At 36.2% G+C, this 20,206-nt stretch overlaps 3 protein-coding genes across 3 annotated transcripts in view; 2 read left to right on the forward strand and 1 right to left on the reverse strand.

Annotated features, from left to right (window-relative positions):
* Positions 1 to 670, forward strand: part of LOC100640126 (nuclear receptor-binding protein-like) — a 4,697-nt gene extending 4,027 nt beyond the window's left edge. Inside the window, exons 14-15 of the mRNA XM_019999467.1 lie at positions 63 to 177; positions 361 to 670. Coding sequence (XP_019855026.1) covers positions 63 to 177; positions 361 to 464 — 219 coding nt within the window. The 3' untranslated portion in view covers positions 465 to 670. The remainder of the gene's footprint in view (positions 1 to 62; positions 178 to 360) is intronic.
* Positions 671 to 4,421: 3,751 nt separating this feature from the next.
* LOC109583941 (uncharacterized) lies at positions 4,422 to 9,541 on the reverse strand. The gene is made up of 2 exons (XM_019999475.1): positions 8,789 to 9,541; positions 4,422 to 5,236 (listed from the first exon to the last, which is right to left on the reverse strand). The coding sequence occupies exons 1-2, from the start codon at positions 9,489 to 9,491 to the stop codon at positions 4,524 to 4,526; spliced, it is 1,416 nt and encodes a 471-aa protein (XP_019855034.1). The 5' UTR covers positions 9,492 to 9,541; the 3' UTR covers positions 4,422 to 4,523.
* A 6,314-nt stretch (positions 9,542 to 15,855) lies between these two features.
* LOC100639999 (ribonuclease UK114-like) lies at positions 15,856 to 19,435 on the forward strand. The gene is made up of 7 exons (XM_019999472.1): positions 15,856 to 15,987; positions 16,267 to 16,324; positions 16,388 to 16,432; positions 17,846 to 17,900; positions 17,961 to 18,029; positions 19,082 to 19,140; positions 19,198 to 19,435. The coding sequence occupies exons 1-7, from the start codon at positions 15,917 to 15,919 to the stop codon at positions 19,252 to 19,254; spliced, it is 414 nt and encodes a 137-aa protein (XP_019855031.1). The 5' UTR covers positions 15,856 to 15,916; the 3' UTR covers positions 19,255 to 19,435.
* The last annotated feature ends 771 nt before the right edge of the window (positions 19,436 to 20,206 follow it).

Raw genomic sequence — 20,206 nt, forward strand, 5'->3', positions numbered from 1 at the left:
TACTTGTTCATTGTTATGATGTCTTTATTTTTAATTATTTAATTATTTATTTGTTTGTTTAGTTTGCTACGTGTTCTTGTGATGTATTGTCACTGGAAGACGGGAAGAATGAGGTTTGTATTAAACTTCAGTTTGGCAGTAAAATGGAAAGAGAATTAAGAATTGAGCTACAAGAAGGTACAACACATGCATTATAAGGCTTCGCCACTTTGTACATGTACATGTATGGGCAAAAATGTCCGTTTGGAATTAATTTAATTTTGATCATAAGACCATAATGTAATAGATGTTTGAATATACATGTAATGTACATTTAATCTGATACATGATATAAATGTCTTACAATAAAATGATCAATAGATGATACTCCTCAAGATTTAGTAGCTGATCTTGTTCAGTGGGGTCTATTGTCAAGAGAAGATGCTGAGCCTCTAGTATCAAAACTGAGTACAATATTAGCCTAACAACAGCTGATGATACATGTATGATTCAATCACCACATTCACTAATAAGTATAGTCACTTGAACTCCTGTTATTGTTATTATTATTATTGTTATTATTATTACTATTTCTGTTAATACTTGAACTAAAATTAATGTGATTATGTATGTAAGTAACTGCCTTGTCACATTGATAATTCTTTTTAATTCAGTGGAACTACTAGCTCAACTTTGCTACACTACATTCACTAATGTCTGTGTGAAAATTTTTTGAGCAACTTTAAAAAATCAAACTTGATTGAAAATAGCTCCAACTTTCTATGCAACATAAGTACATGTATATGTATCAGAAAAAATTTAAAAGTGAAAATGTTTCTGCTTTTTAATTTTAATGATATTGCATGTATTTCTAATTTGTGCTTTTGTAAATTAATTTCTACTGATGTCTTTCATCAAGAGCAGATAATAATTAGAGGAGAGTGTCCTACCAGCTATGTGGTTTGCTTCATCACGGCGTAGAAATGGAAAGTCACAATCCGGTTATTTCCGTATTTTATTTGAGTTGAGTAGTTATTGCTAGTTATTTTCAAATAACTACTCAAATAAAATACGGAAATAATCGGAATGTGACTTTCCATTTCTATGCGGTGATGAAGCAGGGGGTATAGTGCACAGTAGGACGCTCCCCTCCAACTATTATCTACACTTGCTACTACTTTACTTAACAATGATAAAGTTAACTATTGTGAACCATTGCTTTACTTATGTTGTGGTGTAGAAAGACACTTTTTGTTTTAGCCAAGCTGCCATCACTCCAATCAATGAGTAATTACCTCATTAATGACACATACTTATTTGGAAGAGCTAATCAATACAACTTTGATACTATTGATACAGTTATCTCCCACAAGTGTGTAGAAATAATTCTTAGTAATCATAATACAAAGAACTATTGCTACACACCTGTAGGAGTATAGCTACTTATTGCAAGCGGGCCCTGAAACAGGTCAGTGTCTTTCTTTAACGATGGAAGTAAAGGATGTAGATCTAAAGGATGAAGATAATTATGTAGTAACTGATGGAGATGAAGTCAGGGAGGAATATGAAGATATGGCAACACGAGGTTCAATACAAATTCAGGAGAATGTTTATGAAATGCTTGATGCTGCTAGGAGGAAGAGTAGTCAAGTAAGTCAAGCAAGATTAGCTTTTAAGCAGGCACCAAAGCGGTCGACATGGAGTACACCATTAGTAGTTATTGCTCTATTACTGTGTCTTATAGTATTGCTACTGGTGGTAATACTTTGTTTATCACTGGTTCAATTGTTTGCTGGAGATGCTAATACCAGTACCAGTACAACTGCTACTGGAGCTACTGCTGGTAACAATGAATCGCCTAACTTCACTCAATGGGCTAATGATATAGTATCTAAAGTTAACAGCAATGTAACAGGGAGCCTTTCTGACTTCACTGAATGGTCTAATGGTGTTGTCTCTAAAGTTAACAGGAATGTAACAGGGAGCCTTCCTGATTTCAATGAATGGGCTAATGGTGTTGTCTCTAAAGTTAATAGCAATGTAACAGGGAGCCTTCCTGACTTCAATGAATGGGCTATTGGTGTTGTCTCTAAAGTTAACAGCAATGTAACAGGGAGCCTTCCTGACTTCAATGAATGGGCTAATGGTGTATCACAAAATACCCTTCAACTATTTCAGAACAATACCTACTTTACTGAACTTGATAAACAAATCTTACAAACTACAAGAGATTCTGCACAAAAGCTCATTAACATTGTCAATACTCTCTCTAATCTACAAGACACCAGTACCTCTACTGCTGGCCCGAGTGGCTGATGATATACTACTAATAGCACAAGAACTATTAGTACTACACAATGACTCAACTGCTTTACCTACTTCTTGTAAGGAATTAAAAAGCCAATACCCAAGCAGTCCATCAGGTTATTATATATTAGCATCAGCTAATGGATCAACTGATTATGCTGCTTACTGTAATATGGGGTTACTGTGTGGCTCAGGAGGAGGATGGACAAGACTAGCATATCTGGATATGACTGATGCTACACAGAACTGTCCTTCTGGGTTTAGACTGTACCAGTCAGGAGGAGTTAGAGCTTGTGGTAGAAATAGCAGCAGTGGTACTGGCTGTGTATCAGTTCAGTTCCCATCTAATGGCATCAACTATACTCAGATATGTGGTAGAGTAACAGGATATCAATATGGAAGACCAGAAGCATTCAACAATAACCGTAGTATTGATGCTCCTTATGTTGATGGTGTTAGTATCACTCGTGGGTCTCCTCGTCAACATGTCTGGTCATTAGTAGCTGGTCGAAGTGAATCAGATAATTCGACACATTCATGTCCATGTAATAATGGTAGTTCAGAGTCAGTGCAGTCTTTTATTGGTAATAACTACTTCTGTGAATCAGGTACTAATGCTAGCCTTCCATCTAATAATATTCTCTACACGTCTGACCCACTCTGGGATGGTCAGGGTTGTGGTTCTCTTGAATCACCTTGTTGTAATGTTCCTGGTATCCCATGGTTTCACAGAGACTATGGTAGCAATACCACTACTGACTATATTGAGTTGAGGGTCTGTGCTAGTGTTAGTTCTGAAGACAGTCCTGTCAGTTATTATGAGATTTATATTAAGTAGAGTATACTGTGTGTGTGTGTGTGTGTTGTATCTTTCACAGTGTGTCTTTTTTCAATTTATTTGGTTCTTTTTATAACTATTGCTTTTAGTTGAGTGCCTTATTTTGCTTTAGTTTTTAGCTCCTTTTGATGCACACACCATTACATCTGATCGTTTTTTGCTCTTTATTTTGTTATGAATTTAGATCTATGTAACAGTTTTTATTGACAATTGCCACAGCAACAATAGACTAGCCATATCTACCCGTTCCTCCTTTGATCATGTGATAACAACAAAATAACAAGATCTTTATAATAACTGTATACCCACACCTGTCACACATGACATAATTTCCATAGAAATTTTTTGTATAAACTATGATCTCAAATTAAGTATAACCAGTTTCCCACCTATACTTCAATGCACCAAGATAACCATAATCATAATAATAATTATGCATAAAATATCTCTTCATTGACTTCATTCATTATTTACAATGTGTGCATCAATGTGGTATAAGATTTTTCTATATTGCTTACAATATCTTTGTTATAACTGATAATGTTAATGTATCCTTATCTATAATTATTTTCCTAGGCATGTATTGTATTGTTATTGTTATCATTTTTCCTAATTATTATTTCTGTACTTATTTTCATTTCTTATGTAGGTTATATAATGTATGCATTGTTGATTTAGATTCCTTTCTAGTGTTATGTAATATTATGCAATGTGTGTCAGTGATGTATTATGATGCAATTGATTTGTGTGCATTTAAGTGTGTGCATTCTTCAGTTTTAAGAAGAAGTTTTTAACTTATTGATAAATTCGTTTGTTGATTCCCACGAGACCTCTTTTTACCTTTACTTCTCGGTCACTACAATCTTCCATTATTCTTTATTGAGATTTAAATTTAGCAACTGAGATACCAAATTGTGTCAATGTAATGTGACCATTGTGATTGTGTATGTAAACTACCTCTTCACCTTTCACTGTCTTGTGTGAATATCAATGTCCACATTCTACATGTCTACTTAGATCTATACATGTATCCCAGTATATTAATTGGAGCATTATTACTTGTATAGAGTAGTTCAAAAATTTACTTTCCTATTTCTCTTTTGTTTTATTATTTTGTATCCCTTTCTCCTACTTATCATCTGATGGCTTTTTATAAACAAGACAAAACTAAGATCTGAAGGGTTTGTTCTACTGAACATAAGTCTCATAAAAGCCAACAGGACTGTCTTCATTACCAATTGCTTCATCCCCACAGACCCTCAACTCAATATAGTCAGCAGTGGTAGTAGTGCATGCATGGTGTTCACTAAAATTGTTATAAATAAGAAGTTGGACAGTGATAATTACAATATAAAAAGTCTACTAAAATCTGCATGCATATGATATCCTCTACAGTGTCTCATTGCACATAAATCTCATAATAGTTCACTTTTACATCTTCATTACTAATGTCCTGATCACAGCACTGTCTCAACTCAACGTAGTCACTACTGGGAGCAGCAAGTGTCCTGTTGAACCATGGTATACCTGGAACTGAACAACAGCTAACTTCATTAGGACCACAACCTTCACCATCCCATACTGGATCACTGGAGTACAGTATAAGCTGTACGTTGGTATTGGGATTACCAGACTCACAAAAGTAGTCATTTCCAATGAATGATTGGGTAGCTGTACCTCCAGCACATGGACAGTTATCAAAGTGGTTGTTTTGCGAATCTACGCCACATATTAGACTCCAGACATGCTGACGAGGTGATCCACGAGTGATACTAACACCGTCAATGTAATACGAGTTTATGTTGTTGATTGGGTTAACAGCATCTGGTGTTCCATATTGATATGCTGTTACTCTACCACATATCTGAGAATAACTGATGCCATTAGATGGGAACTGAACTGATGCACAGTTACCACCACCACTTGGCCTTGAGCAAGCTCTAACTCCTCCTGACTGGTACAGTCCAAACCCAGAAGGACAGTTCTGTGTAGCATCAGACATATCCAGATATGCTAGTCTTGTCCATCCTCCTCCTGAACCACACAATGTTCCCATATTACAGTAAGCAGTATAAGTAGATCCTCCAGTAGTAGGTGCTAGTAGATACACACCTGAAGGACTGAGTGGTTGTCTCTCCTTAATCTCTTTACAAGAGGTAGGTAAAGCAGTTGAGTCATTGTGTAGTACTAATAGTTCTTGTGCTATTAGTAATATATCATCAGCCACTCCAGCAGTAGAGGTACAAGTGTCTTGTAGATTAGAGAGAGTATTGACAATGTTCATTAGTTTTGAAGCAGAGTTCCCAGTTGTCTCCAATATCTTGTTTATATTGATGCTGTTGTTAATACCCTTTTCCGTTTGCATGTCAGCGAAATTATGAATGTCATCAATCTTCCATGCAGTGTCCTCTGATGCATTTAAAAGTGTCCTAACCCAAGTCTTTAACTCTTTTATTTCTTGCTGCCATTCATCATGGGCTATACTGCAATTAGGAAGGCTAGTAGTAGTTGATGAGACATTATATACAATGGGACAATTCATTCCTTCAACTGCTTGCACTGTAGTAGATGCATACCTCTCCTCTACTATAACAATTAAAACAAGGAGCAGAATCAGAATAATAAATAAAGTCATGAGGGCTACAACAGCTATGACTATCAGAGTACAGCAGAACTTTCCTCCAGCTACAAAAAGTTGTTCCTTTGACTTTCTATCATCTTTATATTCGTAGCCACTATTGACATCATATTGTTGCAGCTCTGTTACTTCGTAAAGATTTTCTTTCTCCATTATTGGTTGCTTGATTGAGCCCTCTTGGGTATGGAAAAGGTTACCTTTTGAGGTTGTTTTGTTTAGTGTAACCATGGTGTTAATTAGTTTCATTATCCTCATGAATTCCATATATTTTGCTACTGAAGCGCATTATGATTATGTTGGCTATAATAATTTGCTTAATATGGTCTAGTCTCAGAAGTGCATTCATAATGACTATTAAAAATTATTTTATTTTAGTTCAAATTATCTGCACAAAGTTAGCAATAACCATAAAGCATTAAAAGTTAAGAAACATAAATCTCAATGTGACTGACTGGGGAATCTTCATCATTATTTGCTTCATTGCCACACACTCTCAATTCAATGTAGTCACTGCTAGCACCAGCAGTGCCATAGTCCCTGTGAAACCATGGGATACCAGGAGCAGCACAGCATGGACCTTCCTTACTACCACAGCCTTGACCATCCCAGAGTGGATCAGATGAGTAAAGGGTTGCAACTACATTAGAGTTAGGATTACCAGACTCACAAAAGTAATGATTGCCTATAAATGATGGTACTTGTCTTGAACTCCCAGTATTACATGGGCAACTGTATGTAGTGGTGTAAGATTGGAATGGTCCAGCCATTAGTGACCAGACATGCTGACGAGAAGACCCACGAGTGATACTAACACCATCAAGGTATGTTGAATTGACATTTGTTGCTCCTGAATGAATTGCATCGGGATTACCATATTGATATCCTGTTACTCTACCACATATCTGAGAATAACTGATACCATTAGATGGGAACTGAACTGATGCAGTGCATCCAGCACCTCCATTTGGCCTACCACAAGCTCTAACTCCTCCTGACTGGTACAGTCTAAATCCAGAAGGACAGTTCTGTGTAGCATCAGACATATCCAGATATACTAGTCTTGTCCATCCTCCTCCTGAACCACACAGTAACCCCATATTACAGTAAGCAGTGTAAGTAGTTGAACCATTAGTTGATGCTAATACATAATAACCTGATGAACTGCTTGGGTATTGGCTTTTCAATTCCTTACAAGAGGTAGGTAAAGCAGTTGAGTCATTGTGTAGTACTAATAGTTCTTGTGCTATTAGTAGTATATCATCAACCACTCCAGCAGTAGAGGTACTGGTGTCTTGTAGATTAGAGAGAGTATTGACAATGTTAATGAGCTTTGAAGCAGAGTTCCCAGTTGTCTCCAATATCTTGTTTATATCCATGCTGCTGTTAATACTTTTTTCAGTCTGCATGTCAGCGAAATTATGAATGTCATCAATCTTCCATGCAGTGTCCACTGATGCATTCACTAGCATGTTAACCCGAGCCTTCAACTCATTCATTTCTTGCTGCCATTCATTATGTGCTATACTGCAATTAGGAAGGCTAGTAGTTGATGTGCAGACGTTATAAGTAATGGAACAATTCATTCCTTCAACTGATTGCACTGTAGTAGATGCATATCTCTCCTCTGCTATAACAATTAAAACAAGGAGCAGAATCAGAATAATAAATAAAGTCATGAGGGCTACAACAGCTATGACTATCAGAGTACAGCAGAACTTTCCTCCAGCTACAAAAAGTTGCTCCTTTGACTTTCTGTCTTCTTTATATTCATAGCCACTATTGACATCATATTGTTGCAGCTCTGTCACTTCATAAAGGTTTTCTTTCTCCATTATTGGTTGCTTGAGTGAGCCCTCTTGGGTATGGAAGAGGATACTTTTTGAGGTTGTTTTGTTTAGTGTAACCATGGCGTTAATTAGTTTCATTATTCTCATGAATTATCAAGCGTCAAAGAAATTGGCTACTATGAAGCATTATGTATTTATGTCTGCTACAGTAAAATTAGCTTAATTTTACACAGTGAAATGAAGATAACACAGTAATTAAAACTGTAGATTCTACTTCAATCATAATACAAATGAATAATGCATCCCTTAATTACTTGTGCATGTAGCAATTACTGGTAGTAGTCCTTATCTCTCAAAGACTTACTTTTCTATTTCTTTATCACTTTTGTTTATCCCTCCCCCTAATCATCATCTGGTTTCTTAAATTCTACAGAAAATTTTATTTTATAAAACAAGACAAATACTACTTGGTTTTATACTTAAACTAAAGTCAGCAAGTGTTGTTCTACTGAACATAAATCTCATAAAAGCCAACAGGGCTGTCTTCATTACTAATTGCTTCATCTCCACAGACCCTCAACTCAATATAGTCAGTAATGGTAGTGCTACCATAGTCTCTGTGAAACCATGGGATACTAGATCCAGTACAGCAAGTGTCTATAGTTCCACAATTTTGACCATCCCAGAGTGGATCAGATGTGTAGAGAATAGGCGACCATGAAGAAGCTTGATTACCAGACTCACAGTAATAATGGTTTCCTACAAAAGATGGGACTGTCTGGGCACTTCCACTTACACATGGGCACATCCAAGCTGGGTTAGCACCAGTGTATAAATCAGTTGGATCGTTTGCAAACGTCCAGACATGTTGACGAGGAGACCCACGAGTGATACTAACACCATCAACGTAAGGAGAATTGATATTGTTATGTGGGGCATGATTGAATGCATCTGATGAGAAATATTGATATCCTGTTACTCTACCACATATCTGAGAATAACTGATATTAGTTGGGTATGTAACAGATATACAGCCAGGACCATTGGTAGTCCTACCACAAGCTCTAACTCCTCCTGACTGGTACAGTCTAAACCCAGAAGGACAGTTCTGTGTAGCATCAGACATATCCAAATATGCTAATCTTGTCCATCCTCCTCCTGAACCACACAGCAACCCCATATTACAATATGTAGAATAAGTAGCCCCTTCAGTATTAGTGTATGCTAGTTGATACACACCTGAAGGACTGAGTGGTTGTCTCTCCTTAATCTCTTTACAAGAGGTAGGTAAAGCAGTTGAGTCATTGTGTAGTACTAATAGTTCTTGTGCTATTAGTAGTATATCATCAGCCACTGCTGCAGTAGAAGTACAGGTGTCTTGTAGATTAGAGAGAGTATTAACAATGTTAATGAGTTTTGAAGCAGAGTTCCCAGTTGTCTCCAATATCTTGTTTATATTGATGCTATTGTTAATACCCTTTTCCGTTTGCATGTCAGCAAAATTATGAATATCGTCAATCTTCCATGCAGTATCCACTGATGCATTTACTAGCGTGTTAACCCGAGCCTTCAACTCATTCATTTCTTGCTGCATCCTATTAGTCCATTCATTATATACTATACTGCAGTTGGGAAGGCTAGTAGCAGTTGATGGGACATCAGTAGTACTGGGACAATTTGTTCCTTCAACTGATTGCCCTGTAGAAGAGCTGGTTTTTCCATATCCTTCCTCTACTGTAACAAATACAGCAAGCAGAAGAGCAAGAATGAGAAATAAGGTCATCAGGGTTACAACAGCTACGACTATCAGAGCACAGCAGACCTTTTCTTTGACTACAAAAAACTGTTCCTTCGACTTTCTATCTAATTCGTTGTATTCGTAACCAGTATTGACATCATATTGTTGTAGCTCTGTGCCTTCATAAACATTTTCTTTATCCATTATTGCTTGCTTGATTGATCCTCTCTTGTTTGTGAAAGAGGTTACTTTTAGAGGTTGTTTTGTTTTGTGTAACCATGACACTAATTAGTTTCATTATCCTCATGAATACCATATTCAATTGTATATTTGCTATTGAAGCCCATTATGATAATGTCTGGTATAATACAATGTGCTTATACAGTATAATCACAAAAGTGTGATCATAGTGCATTCATCATTAAAATTTTCATTTTAGCTTGCAAAATATTATCCGATAATAATTAATCAGAAAAACTTAGCAATAACTAAAAAATGCATTAAAAATTATTAGGAAACATAAATCTCAATGAAGCTGACTGGAGTGTCTTCATTATCAATTCCCTCATTACTACACACTCTCAATTCAATGTAGTCACTGCTAGCACCAGCAGCACCATAGTCCCTGTGAAACCATGGGATACCAGGAGCAGCACAGCATGGACCTTCCTTACTACCACAACCTTGACCATCCCAGAGTGGATCAGCTGTGTAAAGGGCTACCACTACGTTTGAGTTAGGATTACCAGACTCACAGAAATAGTGACTGCCCATAAATGATGGTACTTGTCTTGTACTTCCAGTACTACACGGGCAACTGTATGCACCATTGTGATTTTCCCATGGAGCAGCCATTAGTGACCAGATATGCTGACGAGAAGACCCACGAGTGATACTAACACCATCAAGGTATGTTAAATTGACATTTGTTACTTGTGAATGAATTGCATCAGGTCCTCCAATTTGATATCCTGTTACTCTACCGCATATCTGAGAATAACTGATACCATTAGATGGGAACTGAACTGATGCAGTGCATCCAGCACCTTGATTTGGTCTACCACAAGCTCTAACTCCTCCTGACTGGTGCAGTCTAAACCCACAAGGACAATTTTGTGTAGCATCAGACATATCCAGATATGCTAGTCTTGTCCATCCTTCAGTTGAGTTACAGAGTGGTCCCATATTACAGTAAGCAGTATAAGTAGTTGATCCATTAGTTGATGCTAATACATAATAACCTGATGAACTGTTTGGGTATTGGCTTTTCAATTCCTTACAAGAAGTAGGTAAAGCAGTTGACTCATTGTGTAGTACTAATAGTTCTTGTGCTATTAGTAGTATATCATCAGCCACTCCAGCAGTAGAGGTACTGGTGTCTTGTAGATTAGAGAGAGTATTGACAATGTTAATGAGCCTTTGTGCAGAATCTCTTGTAGTTTGTAAGATTTGTTCATCAAGTTCAGTGAAGTTGGTATTGTTCTGAAATAGTTGAAGGGTATTTTGTGATACACCATTAGCCCATTCATTGAAGTCAGGAAGGGTCCCTGTTACATTGCTGTTAACTTTAGAGACAACACCTTTAGCCCATTCATTGAAGTCAGGAAGGCTCCCTGTTACATTGCTGTTAACTTTAGAGACAACACCGTTAGCCCATTCATTGAAGTCAGGAAGGCTCCCTGTTACATTGCTGTTAACTTTAGAGACAACACCATTAGCCCATTCATTGAAGTCAGGAAGGCTCCCTGTTACATTTCTGTTAACTTTAGAGACAACACCATTAGCCCATTCATTGAAGTCAGGAAGGCTCCCTGTTACATTTCTGTTAACTTTAGAGACAACACCATTAGCCCATTCATTGAAGTCAGGAATTTTCTGGCTAATATTTTGAGCTATGCGATCAGCCCATTCATTTGTATTACTACTACTGCTAGCACCAGTTGCAGTATTAGTACACTCAACATTATTACCAGTAACATACTTATCATACACTACAATGCCCAGTATAATTATTAATAATATCAATATGAGACAGAGTAATACTGTCATGAACAGCAGTGGTTTACTCCAAGATGACTGCCTTTGTTTAGGCCCCATTGCTACATTAGGAGACCCAGTCAGTCCAGGAGTAGATAGAAGAGACTGCTGACCTTTCTTTTCTTCTTTCTTACAATATTCTGGAAGTTCATAAGTATTCTCATTTGTCTCTACTGATGAGAAATTAGGAGATTCATAAAACTGTTCCAGTGGCTGCTGTGCCATAGTTACTACTGATGAAGCTCAATGAAGCTTGTGTCTTACTTTATATAAACACAATTTAGTGACAAACAAAACTGTTATTGCTTAGCATGGCTGAGGTGAAGATAACACAGTATAAAATTTGCACAATATTAGAAAGGAACTTGGCTCTATCTAGTAGTTTCGTGATAAACTTACATCACAAATTGTTGATTTAATAGCAAAAGAAGATATTCCCACATTAGATGTTATTGTTTTGGGGAGACAACAAGCATAGCCCTATATATTTTGGAAAAATAAGGGATTATTGCCTTATTGAGTTCCTTTTAAATAAGAACTTCAAGGTAATATAGGAACAAAATTGCAATCATTACCTGCAAGAGTTAGAATCTACATGCAATCTAAGGCAAGACAAAAGCAGCAATAATAATGACTTCAAAATTCATTATGTTTGTTGGATTCAATATTTTTATTGAAAAGTTGCAAAGTATCACCATAATGTATTCATAATGAACAATTTTATTTTAGCTGAAGAAGTAGCATCAAAATAATATACACAAAACTTAGCTAATCATGCAACATTAAAAATAAAAATTATTATTAGGAAACATAAATCTCAATGAAGCTGACTGGAGTATCTTCATCATCAATTCCCTCATTACTACACACTCTCAATTCAATGTAGTCACTGCTAGCACCAGCAGTGCCATAATCCCTGTGAAACCATGGGATACCAGGAGCATTACAGCATGGAACTTCCTTATCACCACAACCTTGACCATCCCAGAGTGGATCAGCTGTGTAAAGGGCTACCACTACATTTAAGGTAGGATTTCCAGACTCACAGAAGTAGTGACTGCCTATAAATGATGGTACTTGTCTCGTACTTCCAGTACTACATGGGCAACTGTATGCACGATTGTGATGTTGCGTTGGAGCAGCCATTAGCGACCAGATATGCTGACGAGAAGACCCATGAGTGATACTAACACCATCAAGGTATGTTAAATTGACATTTGTTACTTGTGAATGAATTGCATCAGGTCCTCCAATTTGATATCCTGTTACTCTACCACATATCTGAGAATAACTGATACCATTAGATGGGAACTGAACTGAAGCAGTGCATCCAGCACCTTGATTTGGTCTACCACAAGCTCTAACTCCTCCTGACTGGTACAGTCTAAACCCAGAAGGACAGTTCTGTGTAGCATCAGACATATCCAGATATGCTAGTCTTGTCCATCCTCCTCCTGAACCACACAATGTTCCCATATTACAGTAAGTAGTATAAGCAGCATTTGTAGATCTACTTGCCAGTTGATACAAACCTGACGAACTGAGTGGTTGTTTCTCCTTAATCTCTTTACAAGAGGTAGGTAAAGCAGTTGATTCATTGTGTAGTACTAATAGTTCTTGTGCTATTAGTAGTATATCATCAACCACTCCAGCAGTAGAGGTACTGGTGTCTTGTAGATTAGAGAGAGTATTGACAATGTTAATGAGCTTTTGTGCAGAATCTCTTGTAGTTTGTAAGATTTGCTCATCAGGCTCAGTGAAGTTAGGGTTGCCATCAAGTTTGTCATAGACAATTTGAGCTATACGGTCAGCCCATTCATTTGTATTACTGCTACTGCTAGCACCAGTTGCAGTATTAGTACACTCAACATTATTACCAGTAGCATACTTATCATACACTACAATGCCCAGTATAATTATTAATAATATCAATATGAGGCAGAGTAATACTGTTATTAACAGTAGTGGTTTACTCCAAGATGACTGCCTTTGTTTAGGCCCCATTGCTACATTAGGAGACCCAGTCAGTCCAGGAGTAGATAAAAAAGACTGTTGACCTTTCTTTTCTTCTTTCCTACGAATTTCTGGAAGTTCATACATGTTCTCATTCATCTGTGTTGAGGCATAGTCCTCTGGATATTCATAAAACTGTTCCAGTGGCTGCTGTGACATAGTTACTACTGATGAAACTCAATGAAGCTTGTGTCTTACTTTATAGAAATACAATTTAGTGACAAACAAAAATGTTATTGTTTTACTTGCCTCAGGTGAAGATAACACGGTATAGTTTACACAATATATTAGAAAGGAACATGGCTCTATCTATAGTAGTTTCATGATAAACTTACATCACAAAATTGTTGATTTAACAGCAAAAAAAGGATATTCACATGTTGGATGTGATTGTTTTGGGAAGACAACAAGCATAACCCTATGTATTTTGGAAAAATTAGGGTAAGTTGACTAAGCTGGTAATAAGAATAAAATGGCAATCATTACCTGCAAGAGTTGCATGCAGCATATATCATATCTATAAGGTAAGACAGAAGCACAATATATCTATACTAATAATAATGACAAATGCAACATTCAGTTTGTTGCATTCAAAATATTCATCTCATCAGTTTTTATTGAAAAGTTGCAAAGTACCACCATAATTTATTCATAATTAACAATTTTACAAAATAGCATCAAGATTGAACTTAGCTATAATCTTGTAACGTTAAAAATGAATATTATTAAGAAACATAAATCTCAATGAGGCTGACTGGAGTATCTTCATTATTGATTCCCTCATTACTACACACTCTCAATTCAATGTAGTCACTACTAGCACCAGAAGTACCATAATCCCTGTGAAACCATGGGATACCAGGAGCAGCACAGCATGGACCTTCCTTACTACCACAACCTTGACCATCCCAGAGTGGATCAGATGAGTAGAGAGTGTAGCTATAACTACTAGAGCTAGGATTACCAGACTCACAGAAATAGTGACTGCCTACAAATGATGGTACTTGTCTCGTACTCCCAGTATTACATGTGCAATCCGGATTTCCTGATTGTGATTCATATAGTCCACTGATAAGTGACCAGATGTGCTGATGAGAAGACCCACGAGTGATACTAACACCATCAAGGTATGTTAAATTGACATTTGTTACATCTAAATGAATTGAATCTGTTGATCCATATTGATAACCTGTTACTCTACCACATATCTGAGAATAACTGATACCATTAGATGGGAACTGAACTGATGCACAGCCACCACTGCTGTTAGTCCTACCACAAACTCTAACTCCTCCTGACTGGTACAGCCTAAACCCAAAAGGACAGTTCTGTGTAGAGTCAGTCATATCCAGATATGCTAGTCTTGTCCATGCTCCTCCTGAACCACACAATGTTCCCATATTACAGTAAGCAGTGTAAGTAGCATTAGTGGATCTACTTGCCAGTTGATACAAACCTGATGGACTGTTAGGTTGTCTCTCCTTAATCTCTTTACAAGAGGTAGGTAAAGCAGTTGAGTCATTGTGTAGTACTAATAGTTCTTGTGCTATTAGTAGTATATCATCAACCACTCCAGCAGTAGAGGTACTAGTGTCTTGTAGATTAGAGAGAGTATTGACAATGCTAATGAGCTTTTGTGCAGAATCTCTTGTAGCTTGTAAGATTTGATTATCAAGTTCAGTAAAGTTGGTATTGTTCTGAAATAGTTGAAGTGTATTTTGTGATACACCATTTGCCCATTCATTGAAGTTGGGAATTTTCTGGCTAATATTTTGAGCTATACGGTCAGCCCATTCATTTGTATTACTACTACTGTTAGCACCAGTTGCAGTATTAGTACACTCAACATTATTACCAGTAGCATACTTATCATACACTACAATGCCCAGTATAATTATTAATAATATCAATATGAGACAGAGTAATACTGTTATCAACAGTAGTGGTTTACTCCAAGATGACTGCCTTTCTTTAGGTCCCATTGCTACATTAGGATACCCAGTCAGCGGTCCAGGAGTAGATAGAAGAGATTCTTGGTTTTTCTTTTCTTCATTCCTACGGATTGCTGGTAGTTCATATGTATCCTTATTTGTCTCTACTGATGAGAAATCAGGAGATTCATAAAACTGTTCCAGTGGCTTCTGTGTCATAGTTCCTATTGATAAAGCTCAATGAAGCTTGTGTCTTACTTTATATAAACACAATTTAGTGACAAATAAAACTGTTATTGCTTAGCCTGACTGAGGTGAAGATAACATAGTAAAATTTGCACAATATTAGAAAGGAACTTGGCTCTATCTAGTAGTTTCATGATAAACTTACATCACAAATTGTTGATTTAACAGCAAAAGAAGATATTCACACATTAGATGTTATTGTTTTGGAGAGACGATAAGCTATATAATTTTGGAAAAAAATATTAAAGGACTTAATGTCAGTGTCCCTGACTGTAGTGTCTTCATTCTCTAGAGAATAACTATAGCAACATTCATCACAACTCCTGACCCTGACACGTGATCACACGTGGTTTCCGTTTATTATTAGCATACTCTATTAGGATACTCCGTATCTATTTTAAAATGGCTGCTAGTCAAGTTGTTAGGAGGATCATTTGCTGTGACAAAATTGCTAAACCAGTCGGACCTTACAAGTAAATATAGAATAGTATAATTGAAGTGTTATTTTAAAAATAAATCTAATTATAATGATACTTAATTACTAGTTATACTTAATTGCAAGGAAAATTTTATCATAGTACTAGCCGTCAGAACTAAACTACATGTATATATAATAGCAAATTAAAATTCTCAAAATATTGTTAATGACTTAAAAGCACGGTATATTTAACATATTTACCTTAATTTAACAGGTCGTCAACCTTTATATGTAATATTGTTGTGTGTTATTATTGAAATTATCATTATTATAGTCATGCTGTCATTGTTAATGGGACTGTCTATGTAGCAGGAATGATCGGAATGAATAAGGTACCTCACCATTCCTTAGGTATCATTGTTATTATCATTATCATTATTATATTATTATTATAGGATGGCCAATTGGTGGATGGTGGAGTTAAAGCTCAAGCAGAACAAGTAGGAGCATTAAAAGTACCCAAGGCTATAGCCCATGGTTTTTTCTGAAAAATGGCTCCGAAATCATCCCAAATTTTTATTACATTTTCAGATACATATTGATGTCCTTATGCTGTGTAGAAAGTTTGAGGTGATTCCGACTTCAATTTTTCAAGTTACGGCCATTTTAAGAAAACGCCAAAATATTGAAAAATACCCAAGGCTATAGCCCATGGTTTTTTCTGAAAAATGGCTCCGAAATCACCCCAAATTTTCATTACATTTTTTGATACATATTGATGTCCTTATTCTGTGTAGAAAGTTTGAGCTGATTCCGACTTCAATTTTTCAAATTACGGCCATTTTAAGAAAACGCCAAAATTCTGAAAAATACCCAAGGCTATAGCCCATGGTTTTTCCAAAAAATGGTTCTAAAATCACACCCAATTTTTATTACATTTTCTGATACATATTGATGCCCTTATGCTGTGTAGCAAGTTTGAGGTGATTCTGATTTCAATTTTTCAAGTTACAGCCATTTTAAGAAAATGCCGAAATTCTAAAAAGTACCAAAGGCTATATAGCCCATGGATTTTTTCAAAAAATGGCTCCGAAATCACCCCAAATTTTTATTACATTTTCTGATACATATTGATGTCCTTATGCTGTGTAGAAAGTTTGAGCTGATTCCGACTTCAATTTTTCAAGTTACGGCCATTTTAAGAAAACGCCAAAATTCTGAAAAATACCCAAGGCTATAGCCCATGGATTTTTTCAAAAAATGGCTCTGAAATCACCCCAAATTTTTATTACATTTTCTGATACATATTGATGTCCTTATGCTGTGTAGAAAGTTTGAGCTGATTCCGACTTCAATTTTTCAAGTTACGGCCATTTTAAGAAAACGCCAAAATTCTGAAAAATACCCAATGCTATAGCCCATGGTTTTTTGAAAAAATGGCTCCAAAATTACTCCAAATTTTTATTACATTTTCTGATACATATTGATGTCCTTATGCTGTGTAGAAAGTTTGAGCTGATTCCGACTTCAATTTTTCAAGTTACGGCCATTTTAAGAAAACGCCAAAATTCTGAAAAATACCCAATGCTATAGCCCATGGATTTTTTCAAAAAATGGCTCCGAAATTACTCCAAATTTTTATTACATTTTCTGATACATATTGATGTCCTTATGCTGTGTAGAAAGTTTGAGCTGATTCCGACTTTAAATTTTTGAGTTATGGCAATTTTTAGAAAAATACCTAAAGCTATAGCCTTGGGCATTTTAGCTCATGGTTTTTTCTCCAAAAAATGGCTTCAAAATTACCTCCAATTTTAAATTAGATATACTAATATAAATTGATGTTCTTATGCATGTACAGTATGTAGTTCAATGTATTGAAACTTTATATTACATTTATTTCTTTTTTGAAGACATTAGAGAACATTAAAGCAGTATTGGAGACTGCTGGCTGTACGTGCAACAATGGTAAGAATGTGAAGCATTAGCTGTTAATCTGTCAATATTATGATACTGGTATTCCAATAGTTGTGAAGACTACAGTGCTGTTAGCTGATATTAAGGACTATGCAACTGTTAATAGTGTCTATACTAATTGTAAGTTCTGAGCAATCATGTAAGATAATGGTTTACTAATAACAATAATGTAGGTTTGATTGTAATGTCAAGTTTATACATGTACCGTATACAAGATGATTTATTGGCGGGAGTAATATTTGGCGAATTTGCCTGTGGAAAGAAATTGGTGAATTTTATATTAGCAGTTTTGTGCCACGTGTCATTGAGCATGCTCAGATTGAAACAAAATGGCAGATTTTATATTGGCGATTTCTTCATAGAATTGCCAATTGCCAATATTAATTCCTCACCAATAAATCATCTTGTACGATTATGGAACTGTTAATAGTGTCTACACTAATTATAAGTTTAGAGCGATCATGTAAGATAATGGTTACAGAAAGAGCTAAAGTTAATATCCTAGAAGAATTTCCATCTATATTTAGATCTACATGTACAGTATGTACTAATAGCAATGGTGTAGGTTGTATTGTACCTACATGTACCATATAGTGGGAAATTTTGGAGGGACTAAAATTTGGCGAATTGCTAAATTTTGGTGATTGGCGAATTTTAATTTGGCAAATTTGTGGCCACATGCCATTGAGCATGCGTATAATGGCTCACAATGGTGGATTTTATTTTGGCGAATAGATATCAAAACACCAAATTCGCCAAATTTAATCCCCTCCAAAATTTCCTGCTTTACGGTACATGTATCTTATAATTAAAATTATCAAAGAAAAAAATAGCATTGGATCCTTCATGTACAGCGTACATATAGCTTTACTTGTTTGTGTGTGTGTGTGTAGCAATAAATGTAGTTAACTTTTTTACCCAGCTTTAATACAATTACATGTACACTGAATTACCTACATTACTAAGAGTAGATTCTTGCCATTACACATACAAATTACCATTCCTCTTACAATTTGCACTTAAAATCCACACATGCCACCCTCATACTACTAGCTCTCCCTCACTCTCATTTCTTCACTCAGCCATTTCTCCATTTCCCTTCCTTTATTTCCTCTTCTTCCTGTCTCATTCTTTCCCCCTCCTCCCCCTTCTTTCTCTTCTCTCCTTCTCAGATTTCCCTCCTCAGTATGCTCCAGCCAGAGCTGCATATCAAGTGGCAACACTACCAAAAGTATAGGCCTATCATGACAGTGTTGTAATCCTATCCTATTCTTGTATCATCATTTAGAATGCATTGGTGGAGATTGAAGCTGTAGCAGTACTGGGAGATATTGTGGATCAATGAATAGTTTGAAATAAATTTAAGACTTTTCTGCTGATATGTACAATAAAAATTAAACTTTTTTTCTTGTTATAATGACTGTTATATTATTATTATTATTATTATTATTATTAATGTAGTTATAATACTTTTCTGAATGGAATAGAAGTGTTCGGTGCTATAATAGTCACAATCTGTCATAAAATAATGGTACTTGTTGGTCACTAGGAGAAGTGTCAAGTTTGAGATCCAATGGTTTGTGTCTCTTCAGAGAATTTGACTCTTCTCTCTGCATTTTCCAGCACTTGGTGGACCATTTCAGACACTGCTTTCTTATCTTCTGGACTCACCCCGTTTTTCTCGTTTCTGTTCACTTTGCTCTTTTTGGAGGAAGATGAAGTATCTGCAGCATCGTTTTTACTTGAAGACGAGGCGCAACCCATTTTCTCGCGCTTCAAAGACAGTAAAATCCCGGATAATCTTGTAATCTCGCGTCTTAAAGTATGCGGATAATGACGAGAATTTACGGGTAAGGCTAAACGGATTTTGGATATTCTCGTTGTCTTGCTTCATTGGATATACGGAGAAATAGACAAAGTGTTCGGACCTATACGGAGAATATCCTGATCTGGTATGGTTCTTACAAGCAATGATGGTTTTTTAAGCGGCCTAACGAAACTCTTCCAGTCCTCAAGGACCAGTGGGTCAGTATGGATAACAATGAAAAAATGTGAGAAATTTTCTAAAAATTAAAATTAAATTTTTATTGCTTTAACTTTTAAAAATTACAGACAATGGTCAAACAAAGCCGAAACCTAAGCCTAGGAAAAAGGGCGTCGCTCAAGGAGGAAAAGGAGGCGGTCCCAGTCCACCAGAGCAGTTGGATGAGAACCTGTGTCTATTGAGAGCAACGAATGGGAAGAAAAAGATCAGTACCATAGTACGTGAAACAAAGCATAATAATAATATAATATTA

Source organism: Amphimedon queenslandica, unplaced genomic scaffold (assembly GCF_000090795.2).
Source record: "Amphimedon queenslandica unplaced genomic scaffold, v1.1 AMPQUscaffold_13264, whole genome shotgun sequence".
Lineage (NCBI taxonomy): Eukaryota > Metazoa > Porifera > Demospongiae > Haplosclerida > Niphatidae > Amphimedon > Amphimedon queenslandica.

Excerpts from the sequence above, each read along its gene's own strand:
- LOC109583941 (XM_019999475.1), bottom strand. The coding sequence starts at position 9,491 with ATGGATAAAGAAAATGTTTATGAAGGCACAGAGCTACAACAATATGAT. Across the intron at positions 5,237-8,788 it reads ACAACCACTCAGTCCTTCAG|GTGTGTATCTACTAGCACCT; the intron begins GTGTGTATCAAC and ends TCAGTCCTTCAG.
- LOC100639999 (XM_019999472.1), top strand. The coding sequence starts at position 15,917 with ATGGCTGCTAGTCAAGTTGTTAGGAGGATCATTTGCTGTGACAAAATT. Across the intron at positions 16,325-16,387 it reads GAATGATCGGAATGAATAAG|GATGGCCAATTGGTGGATGG; the intron begins GTACCTCACCAT and ends TTATTATTATAG. Across the intron at positions 16,433-17,845 it reads TTAAAGCTCAAGCAGAACAA|ACATTAGAGAACATTAAAGC; the intron begins GTAGGAGCATTA and ends TCTTTTTTGAAG.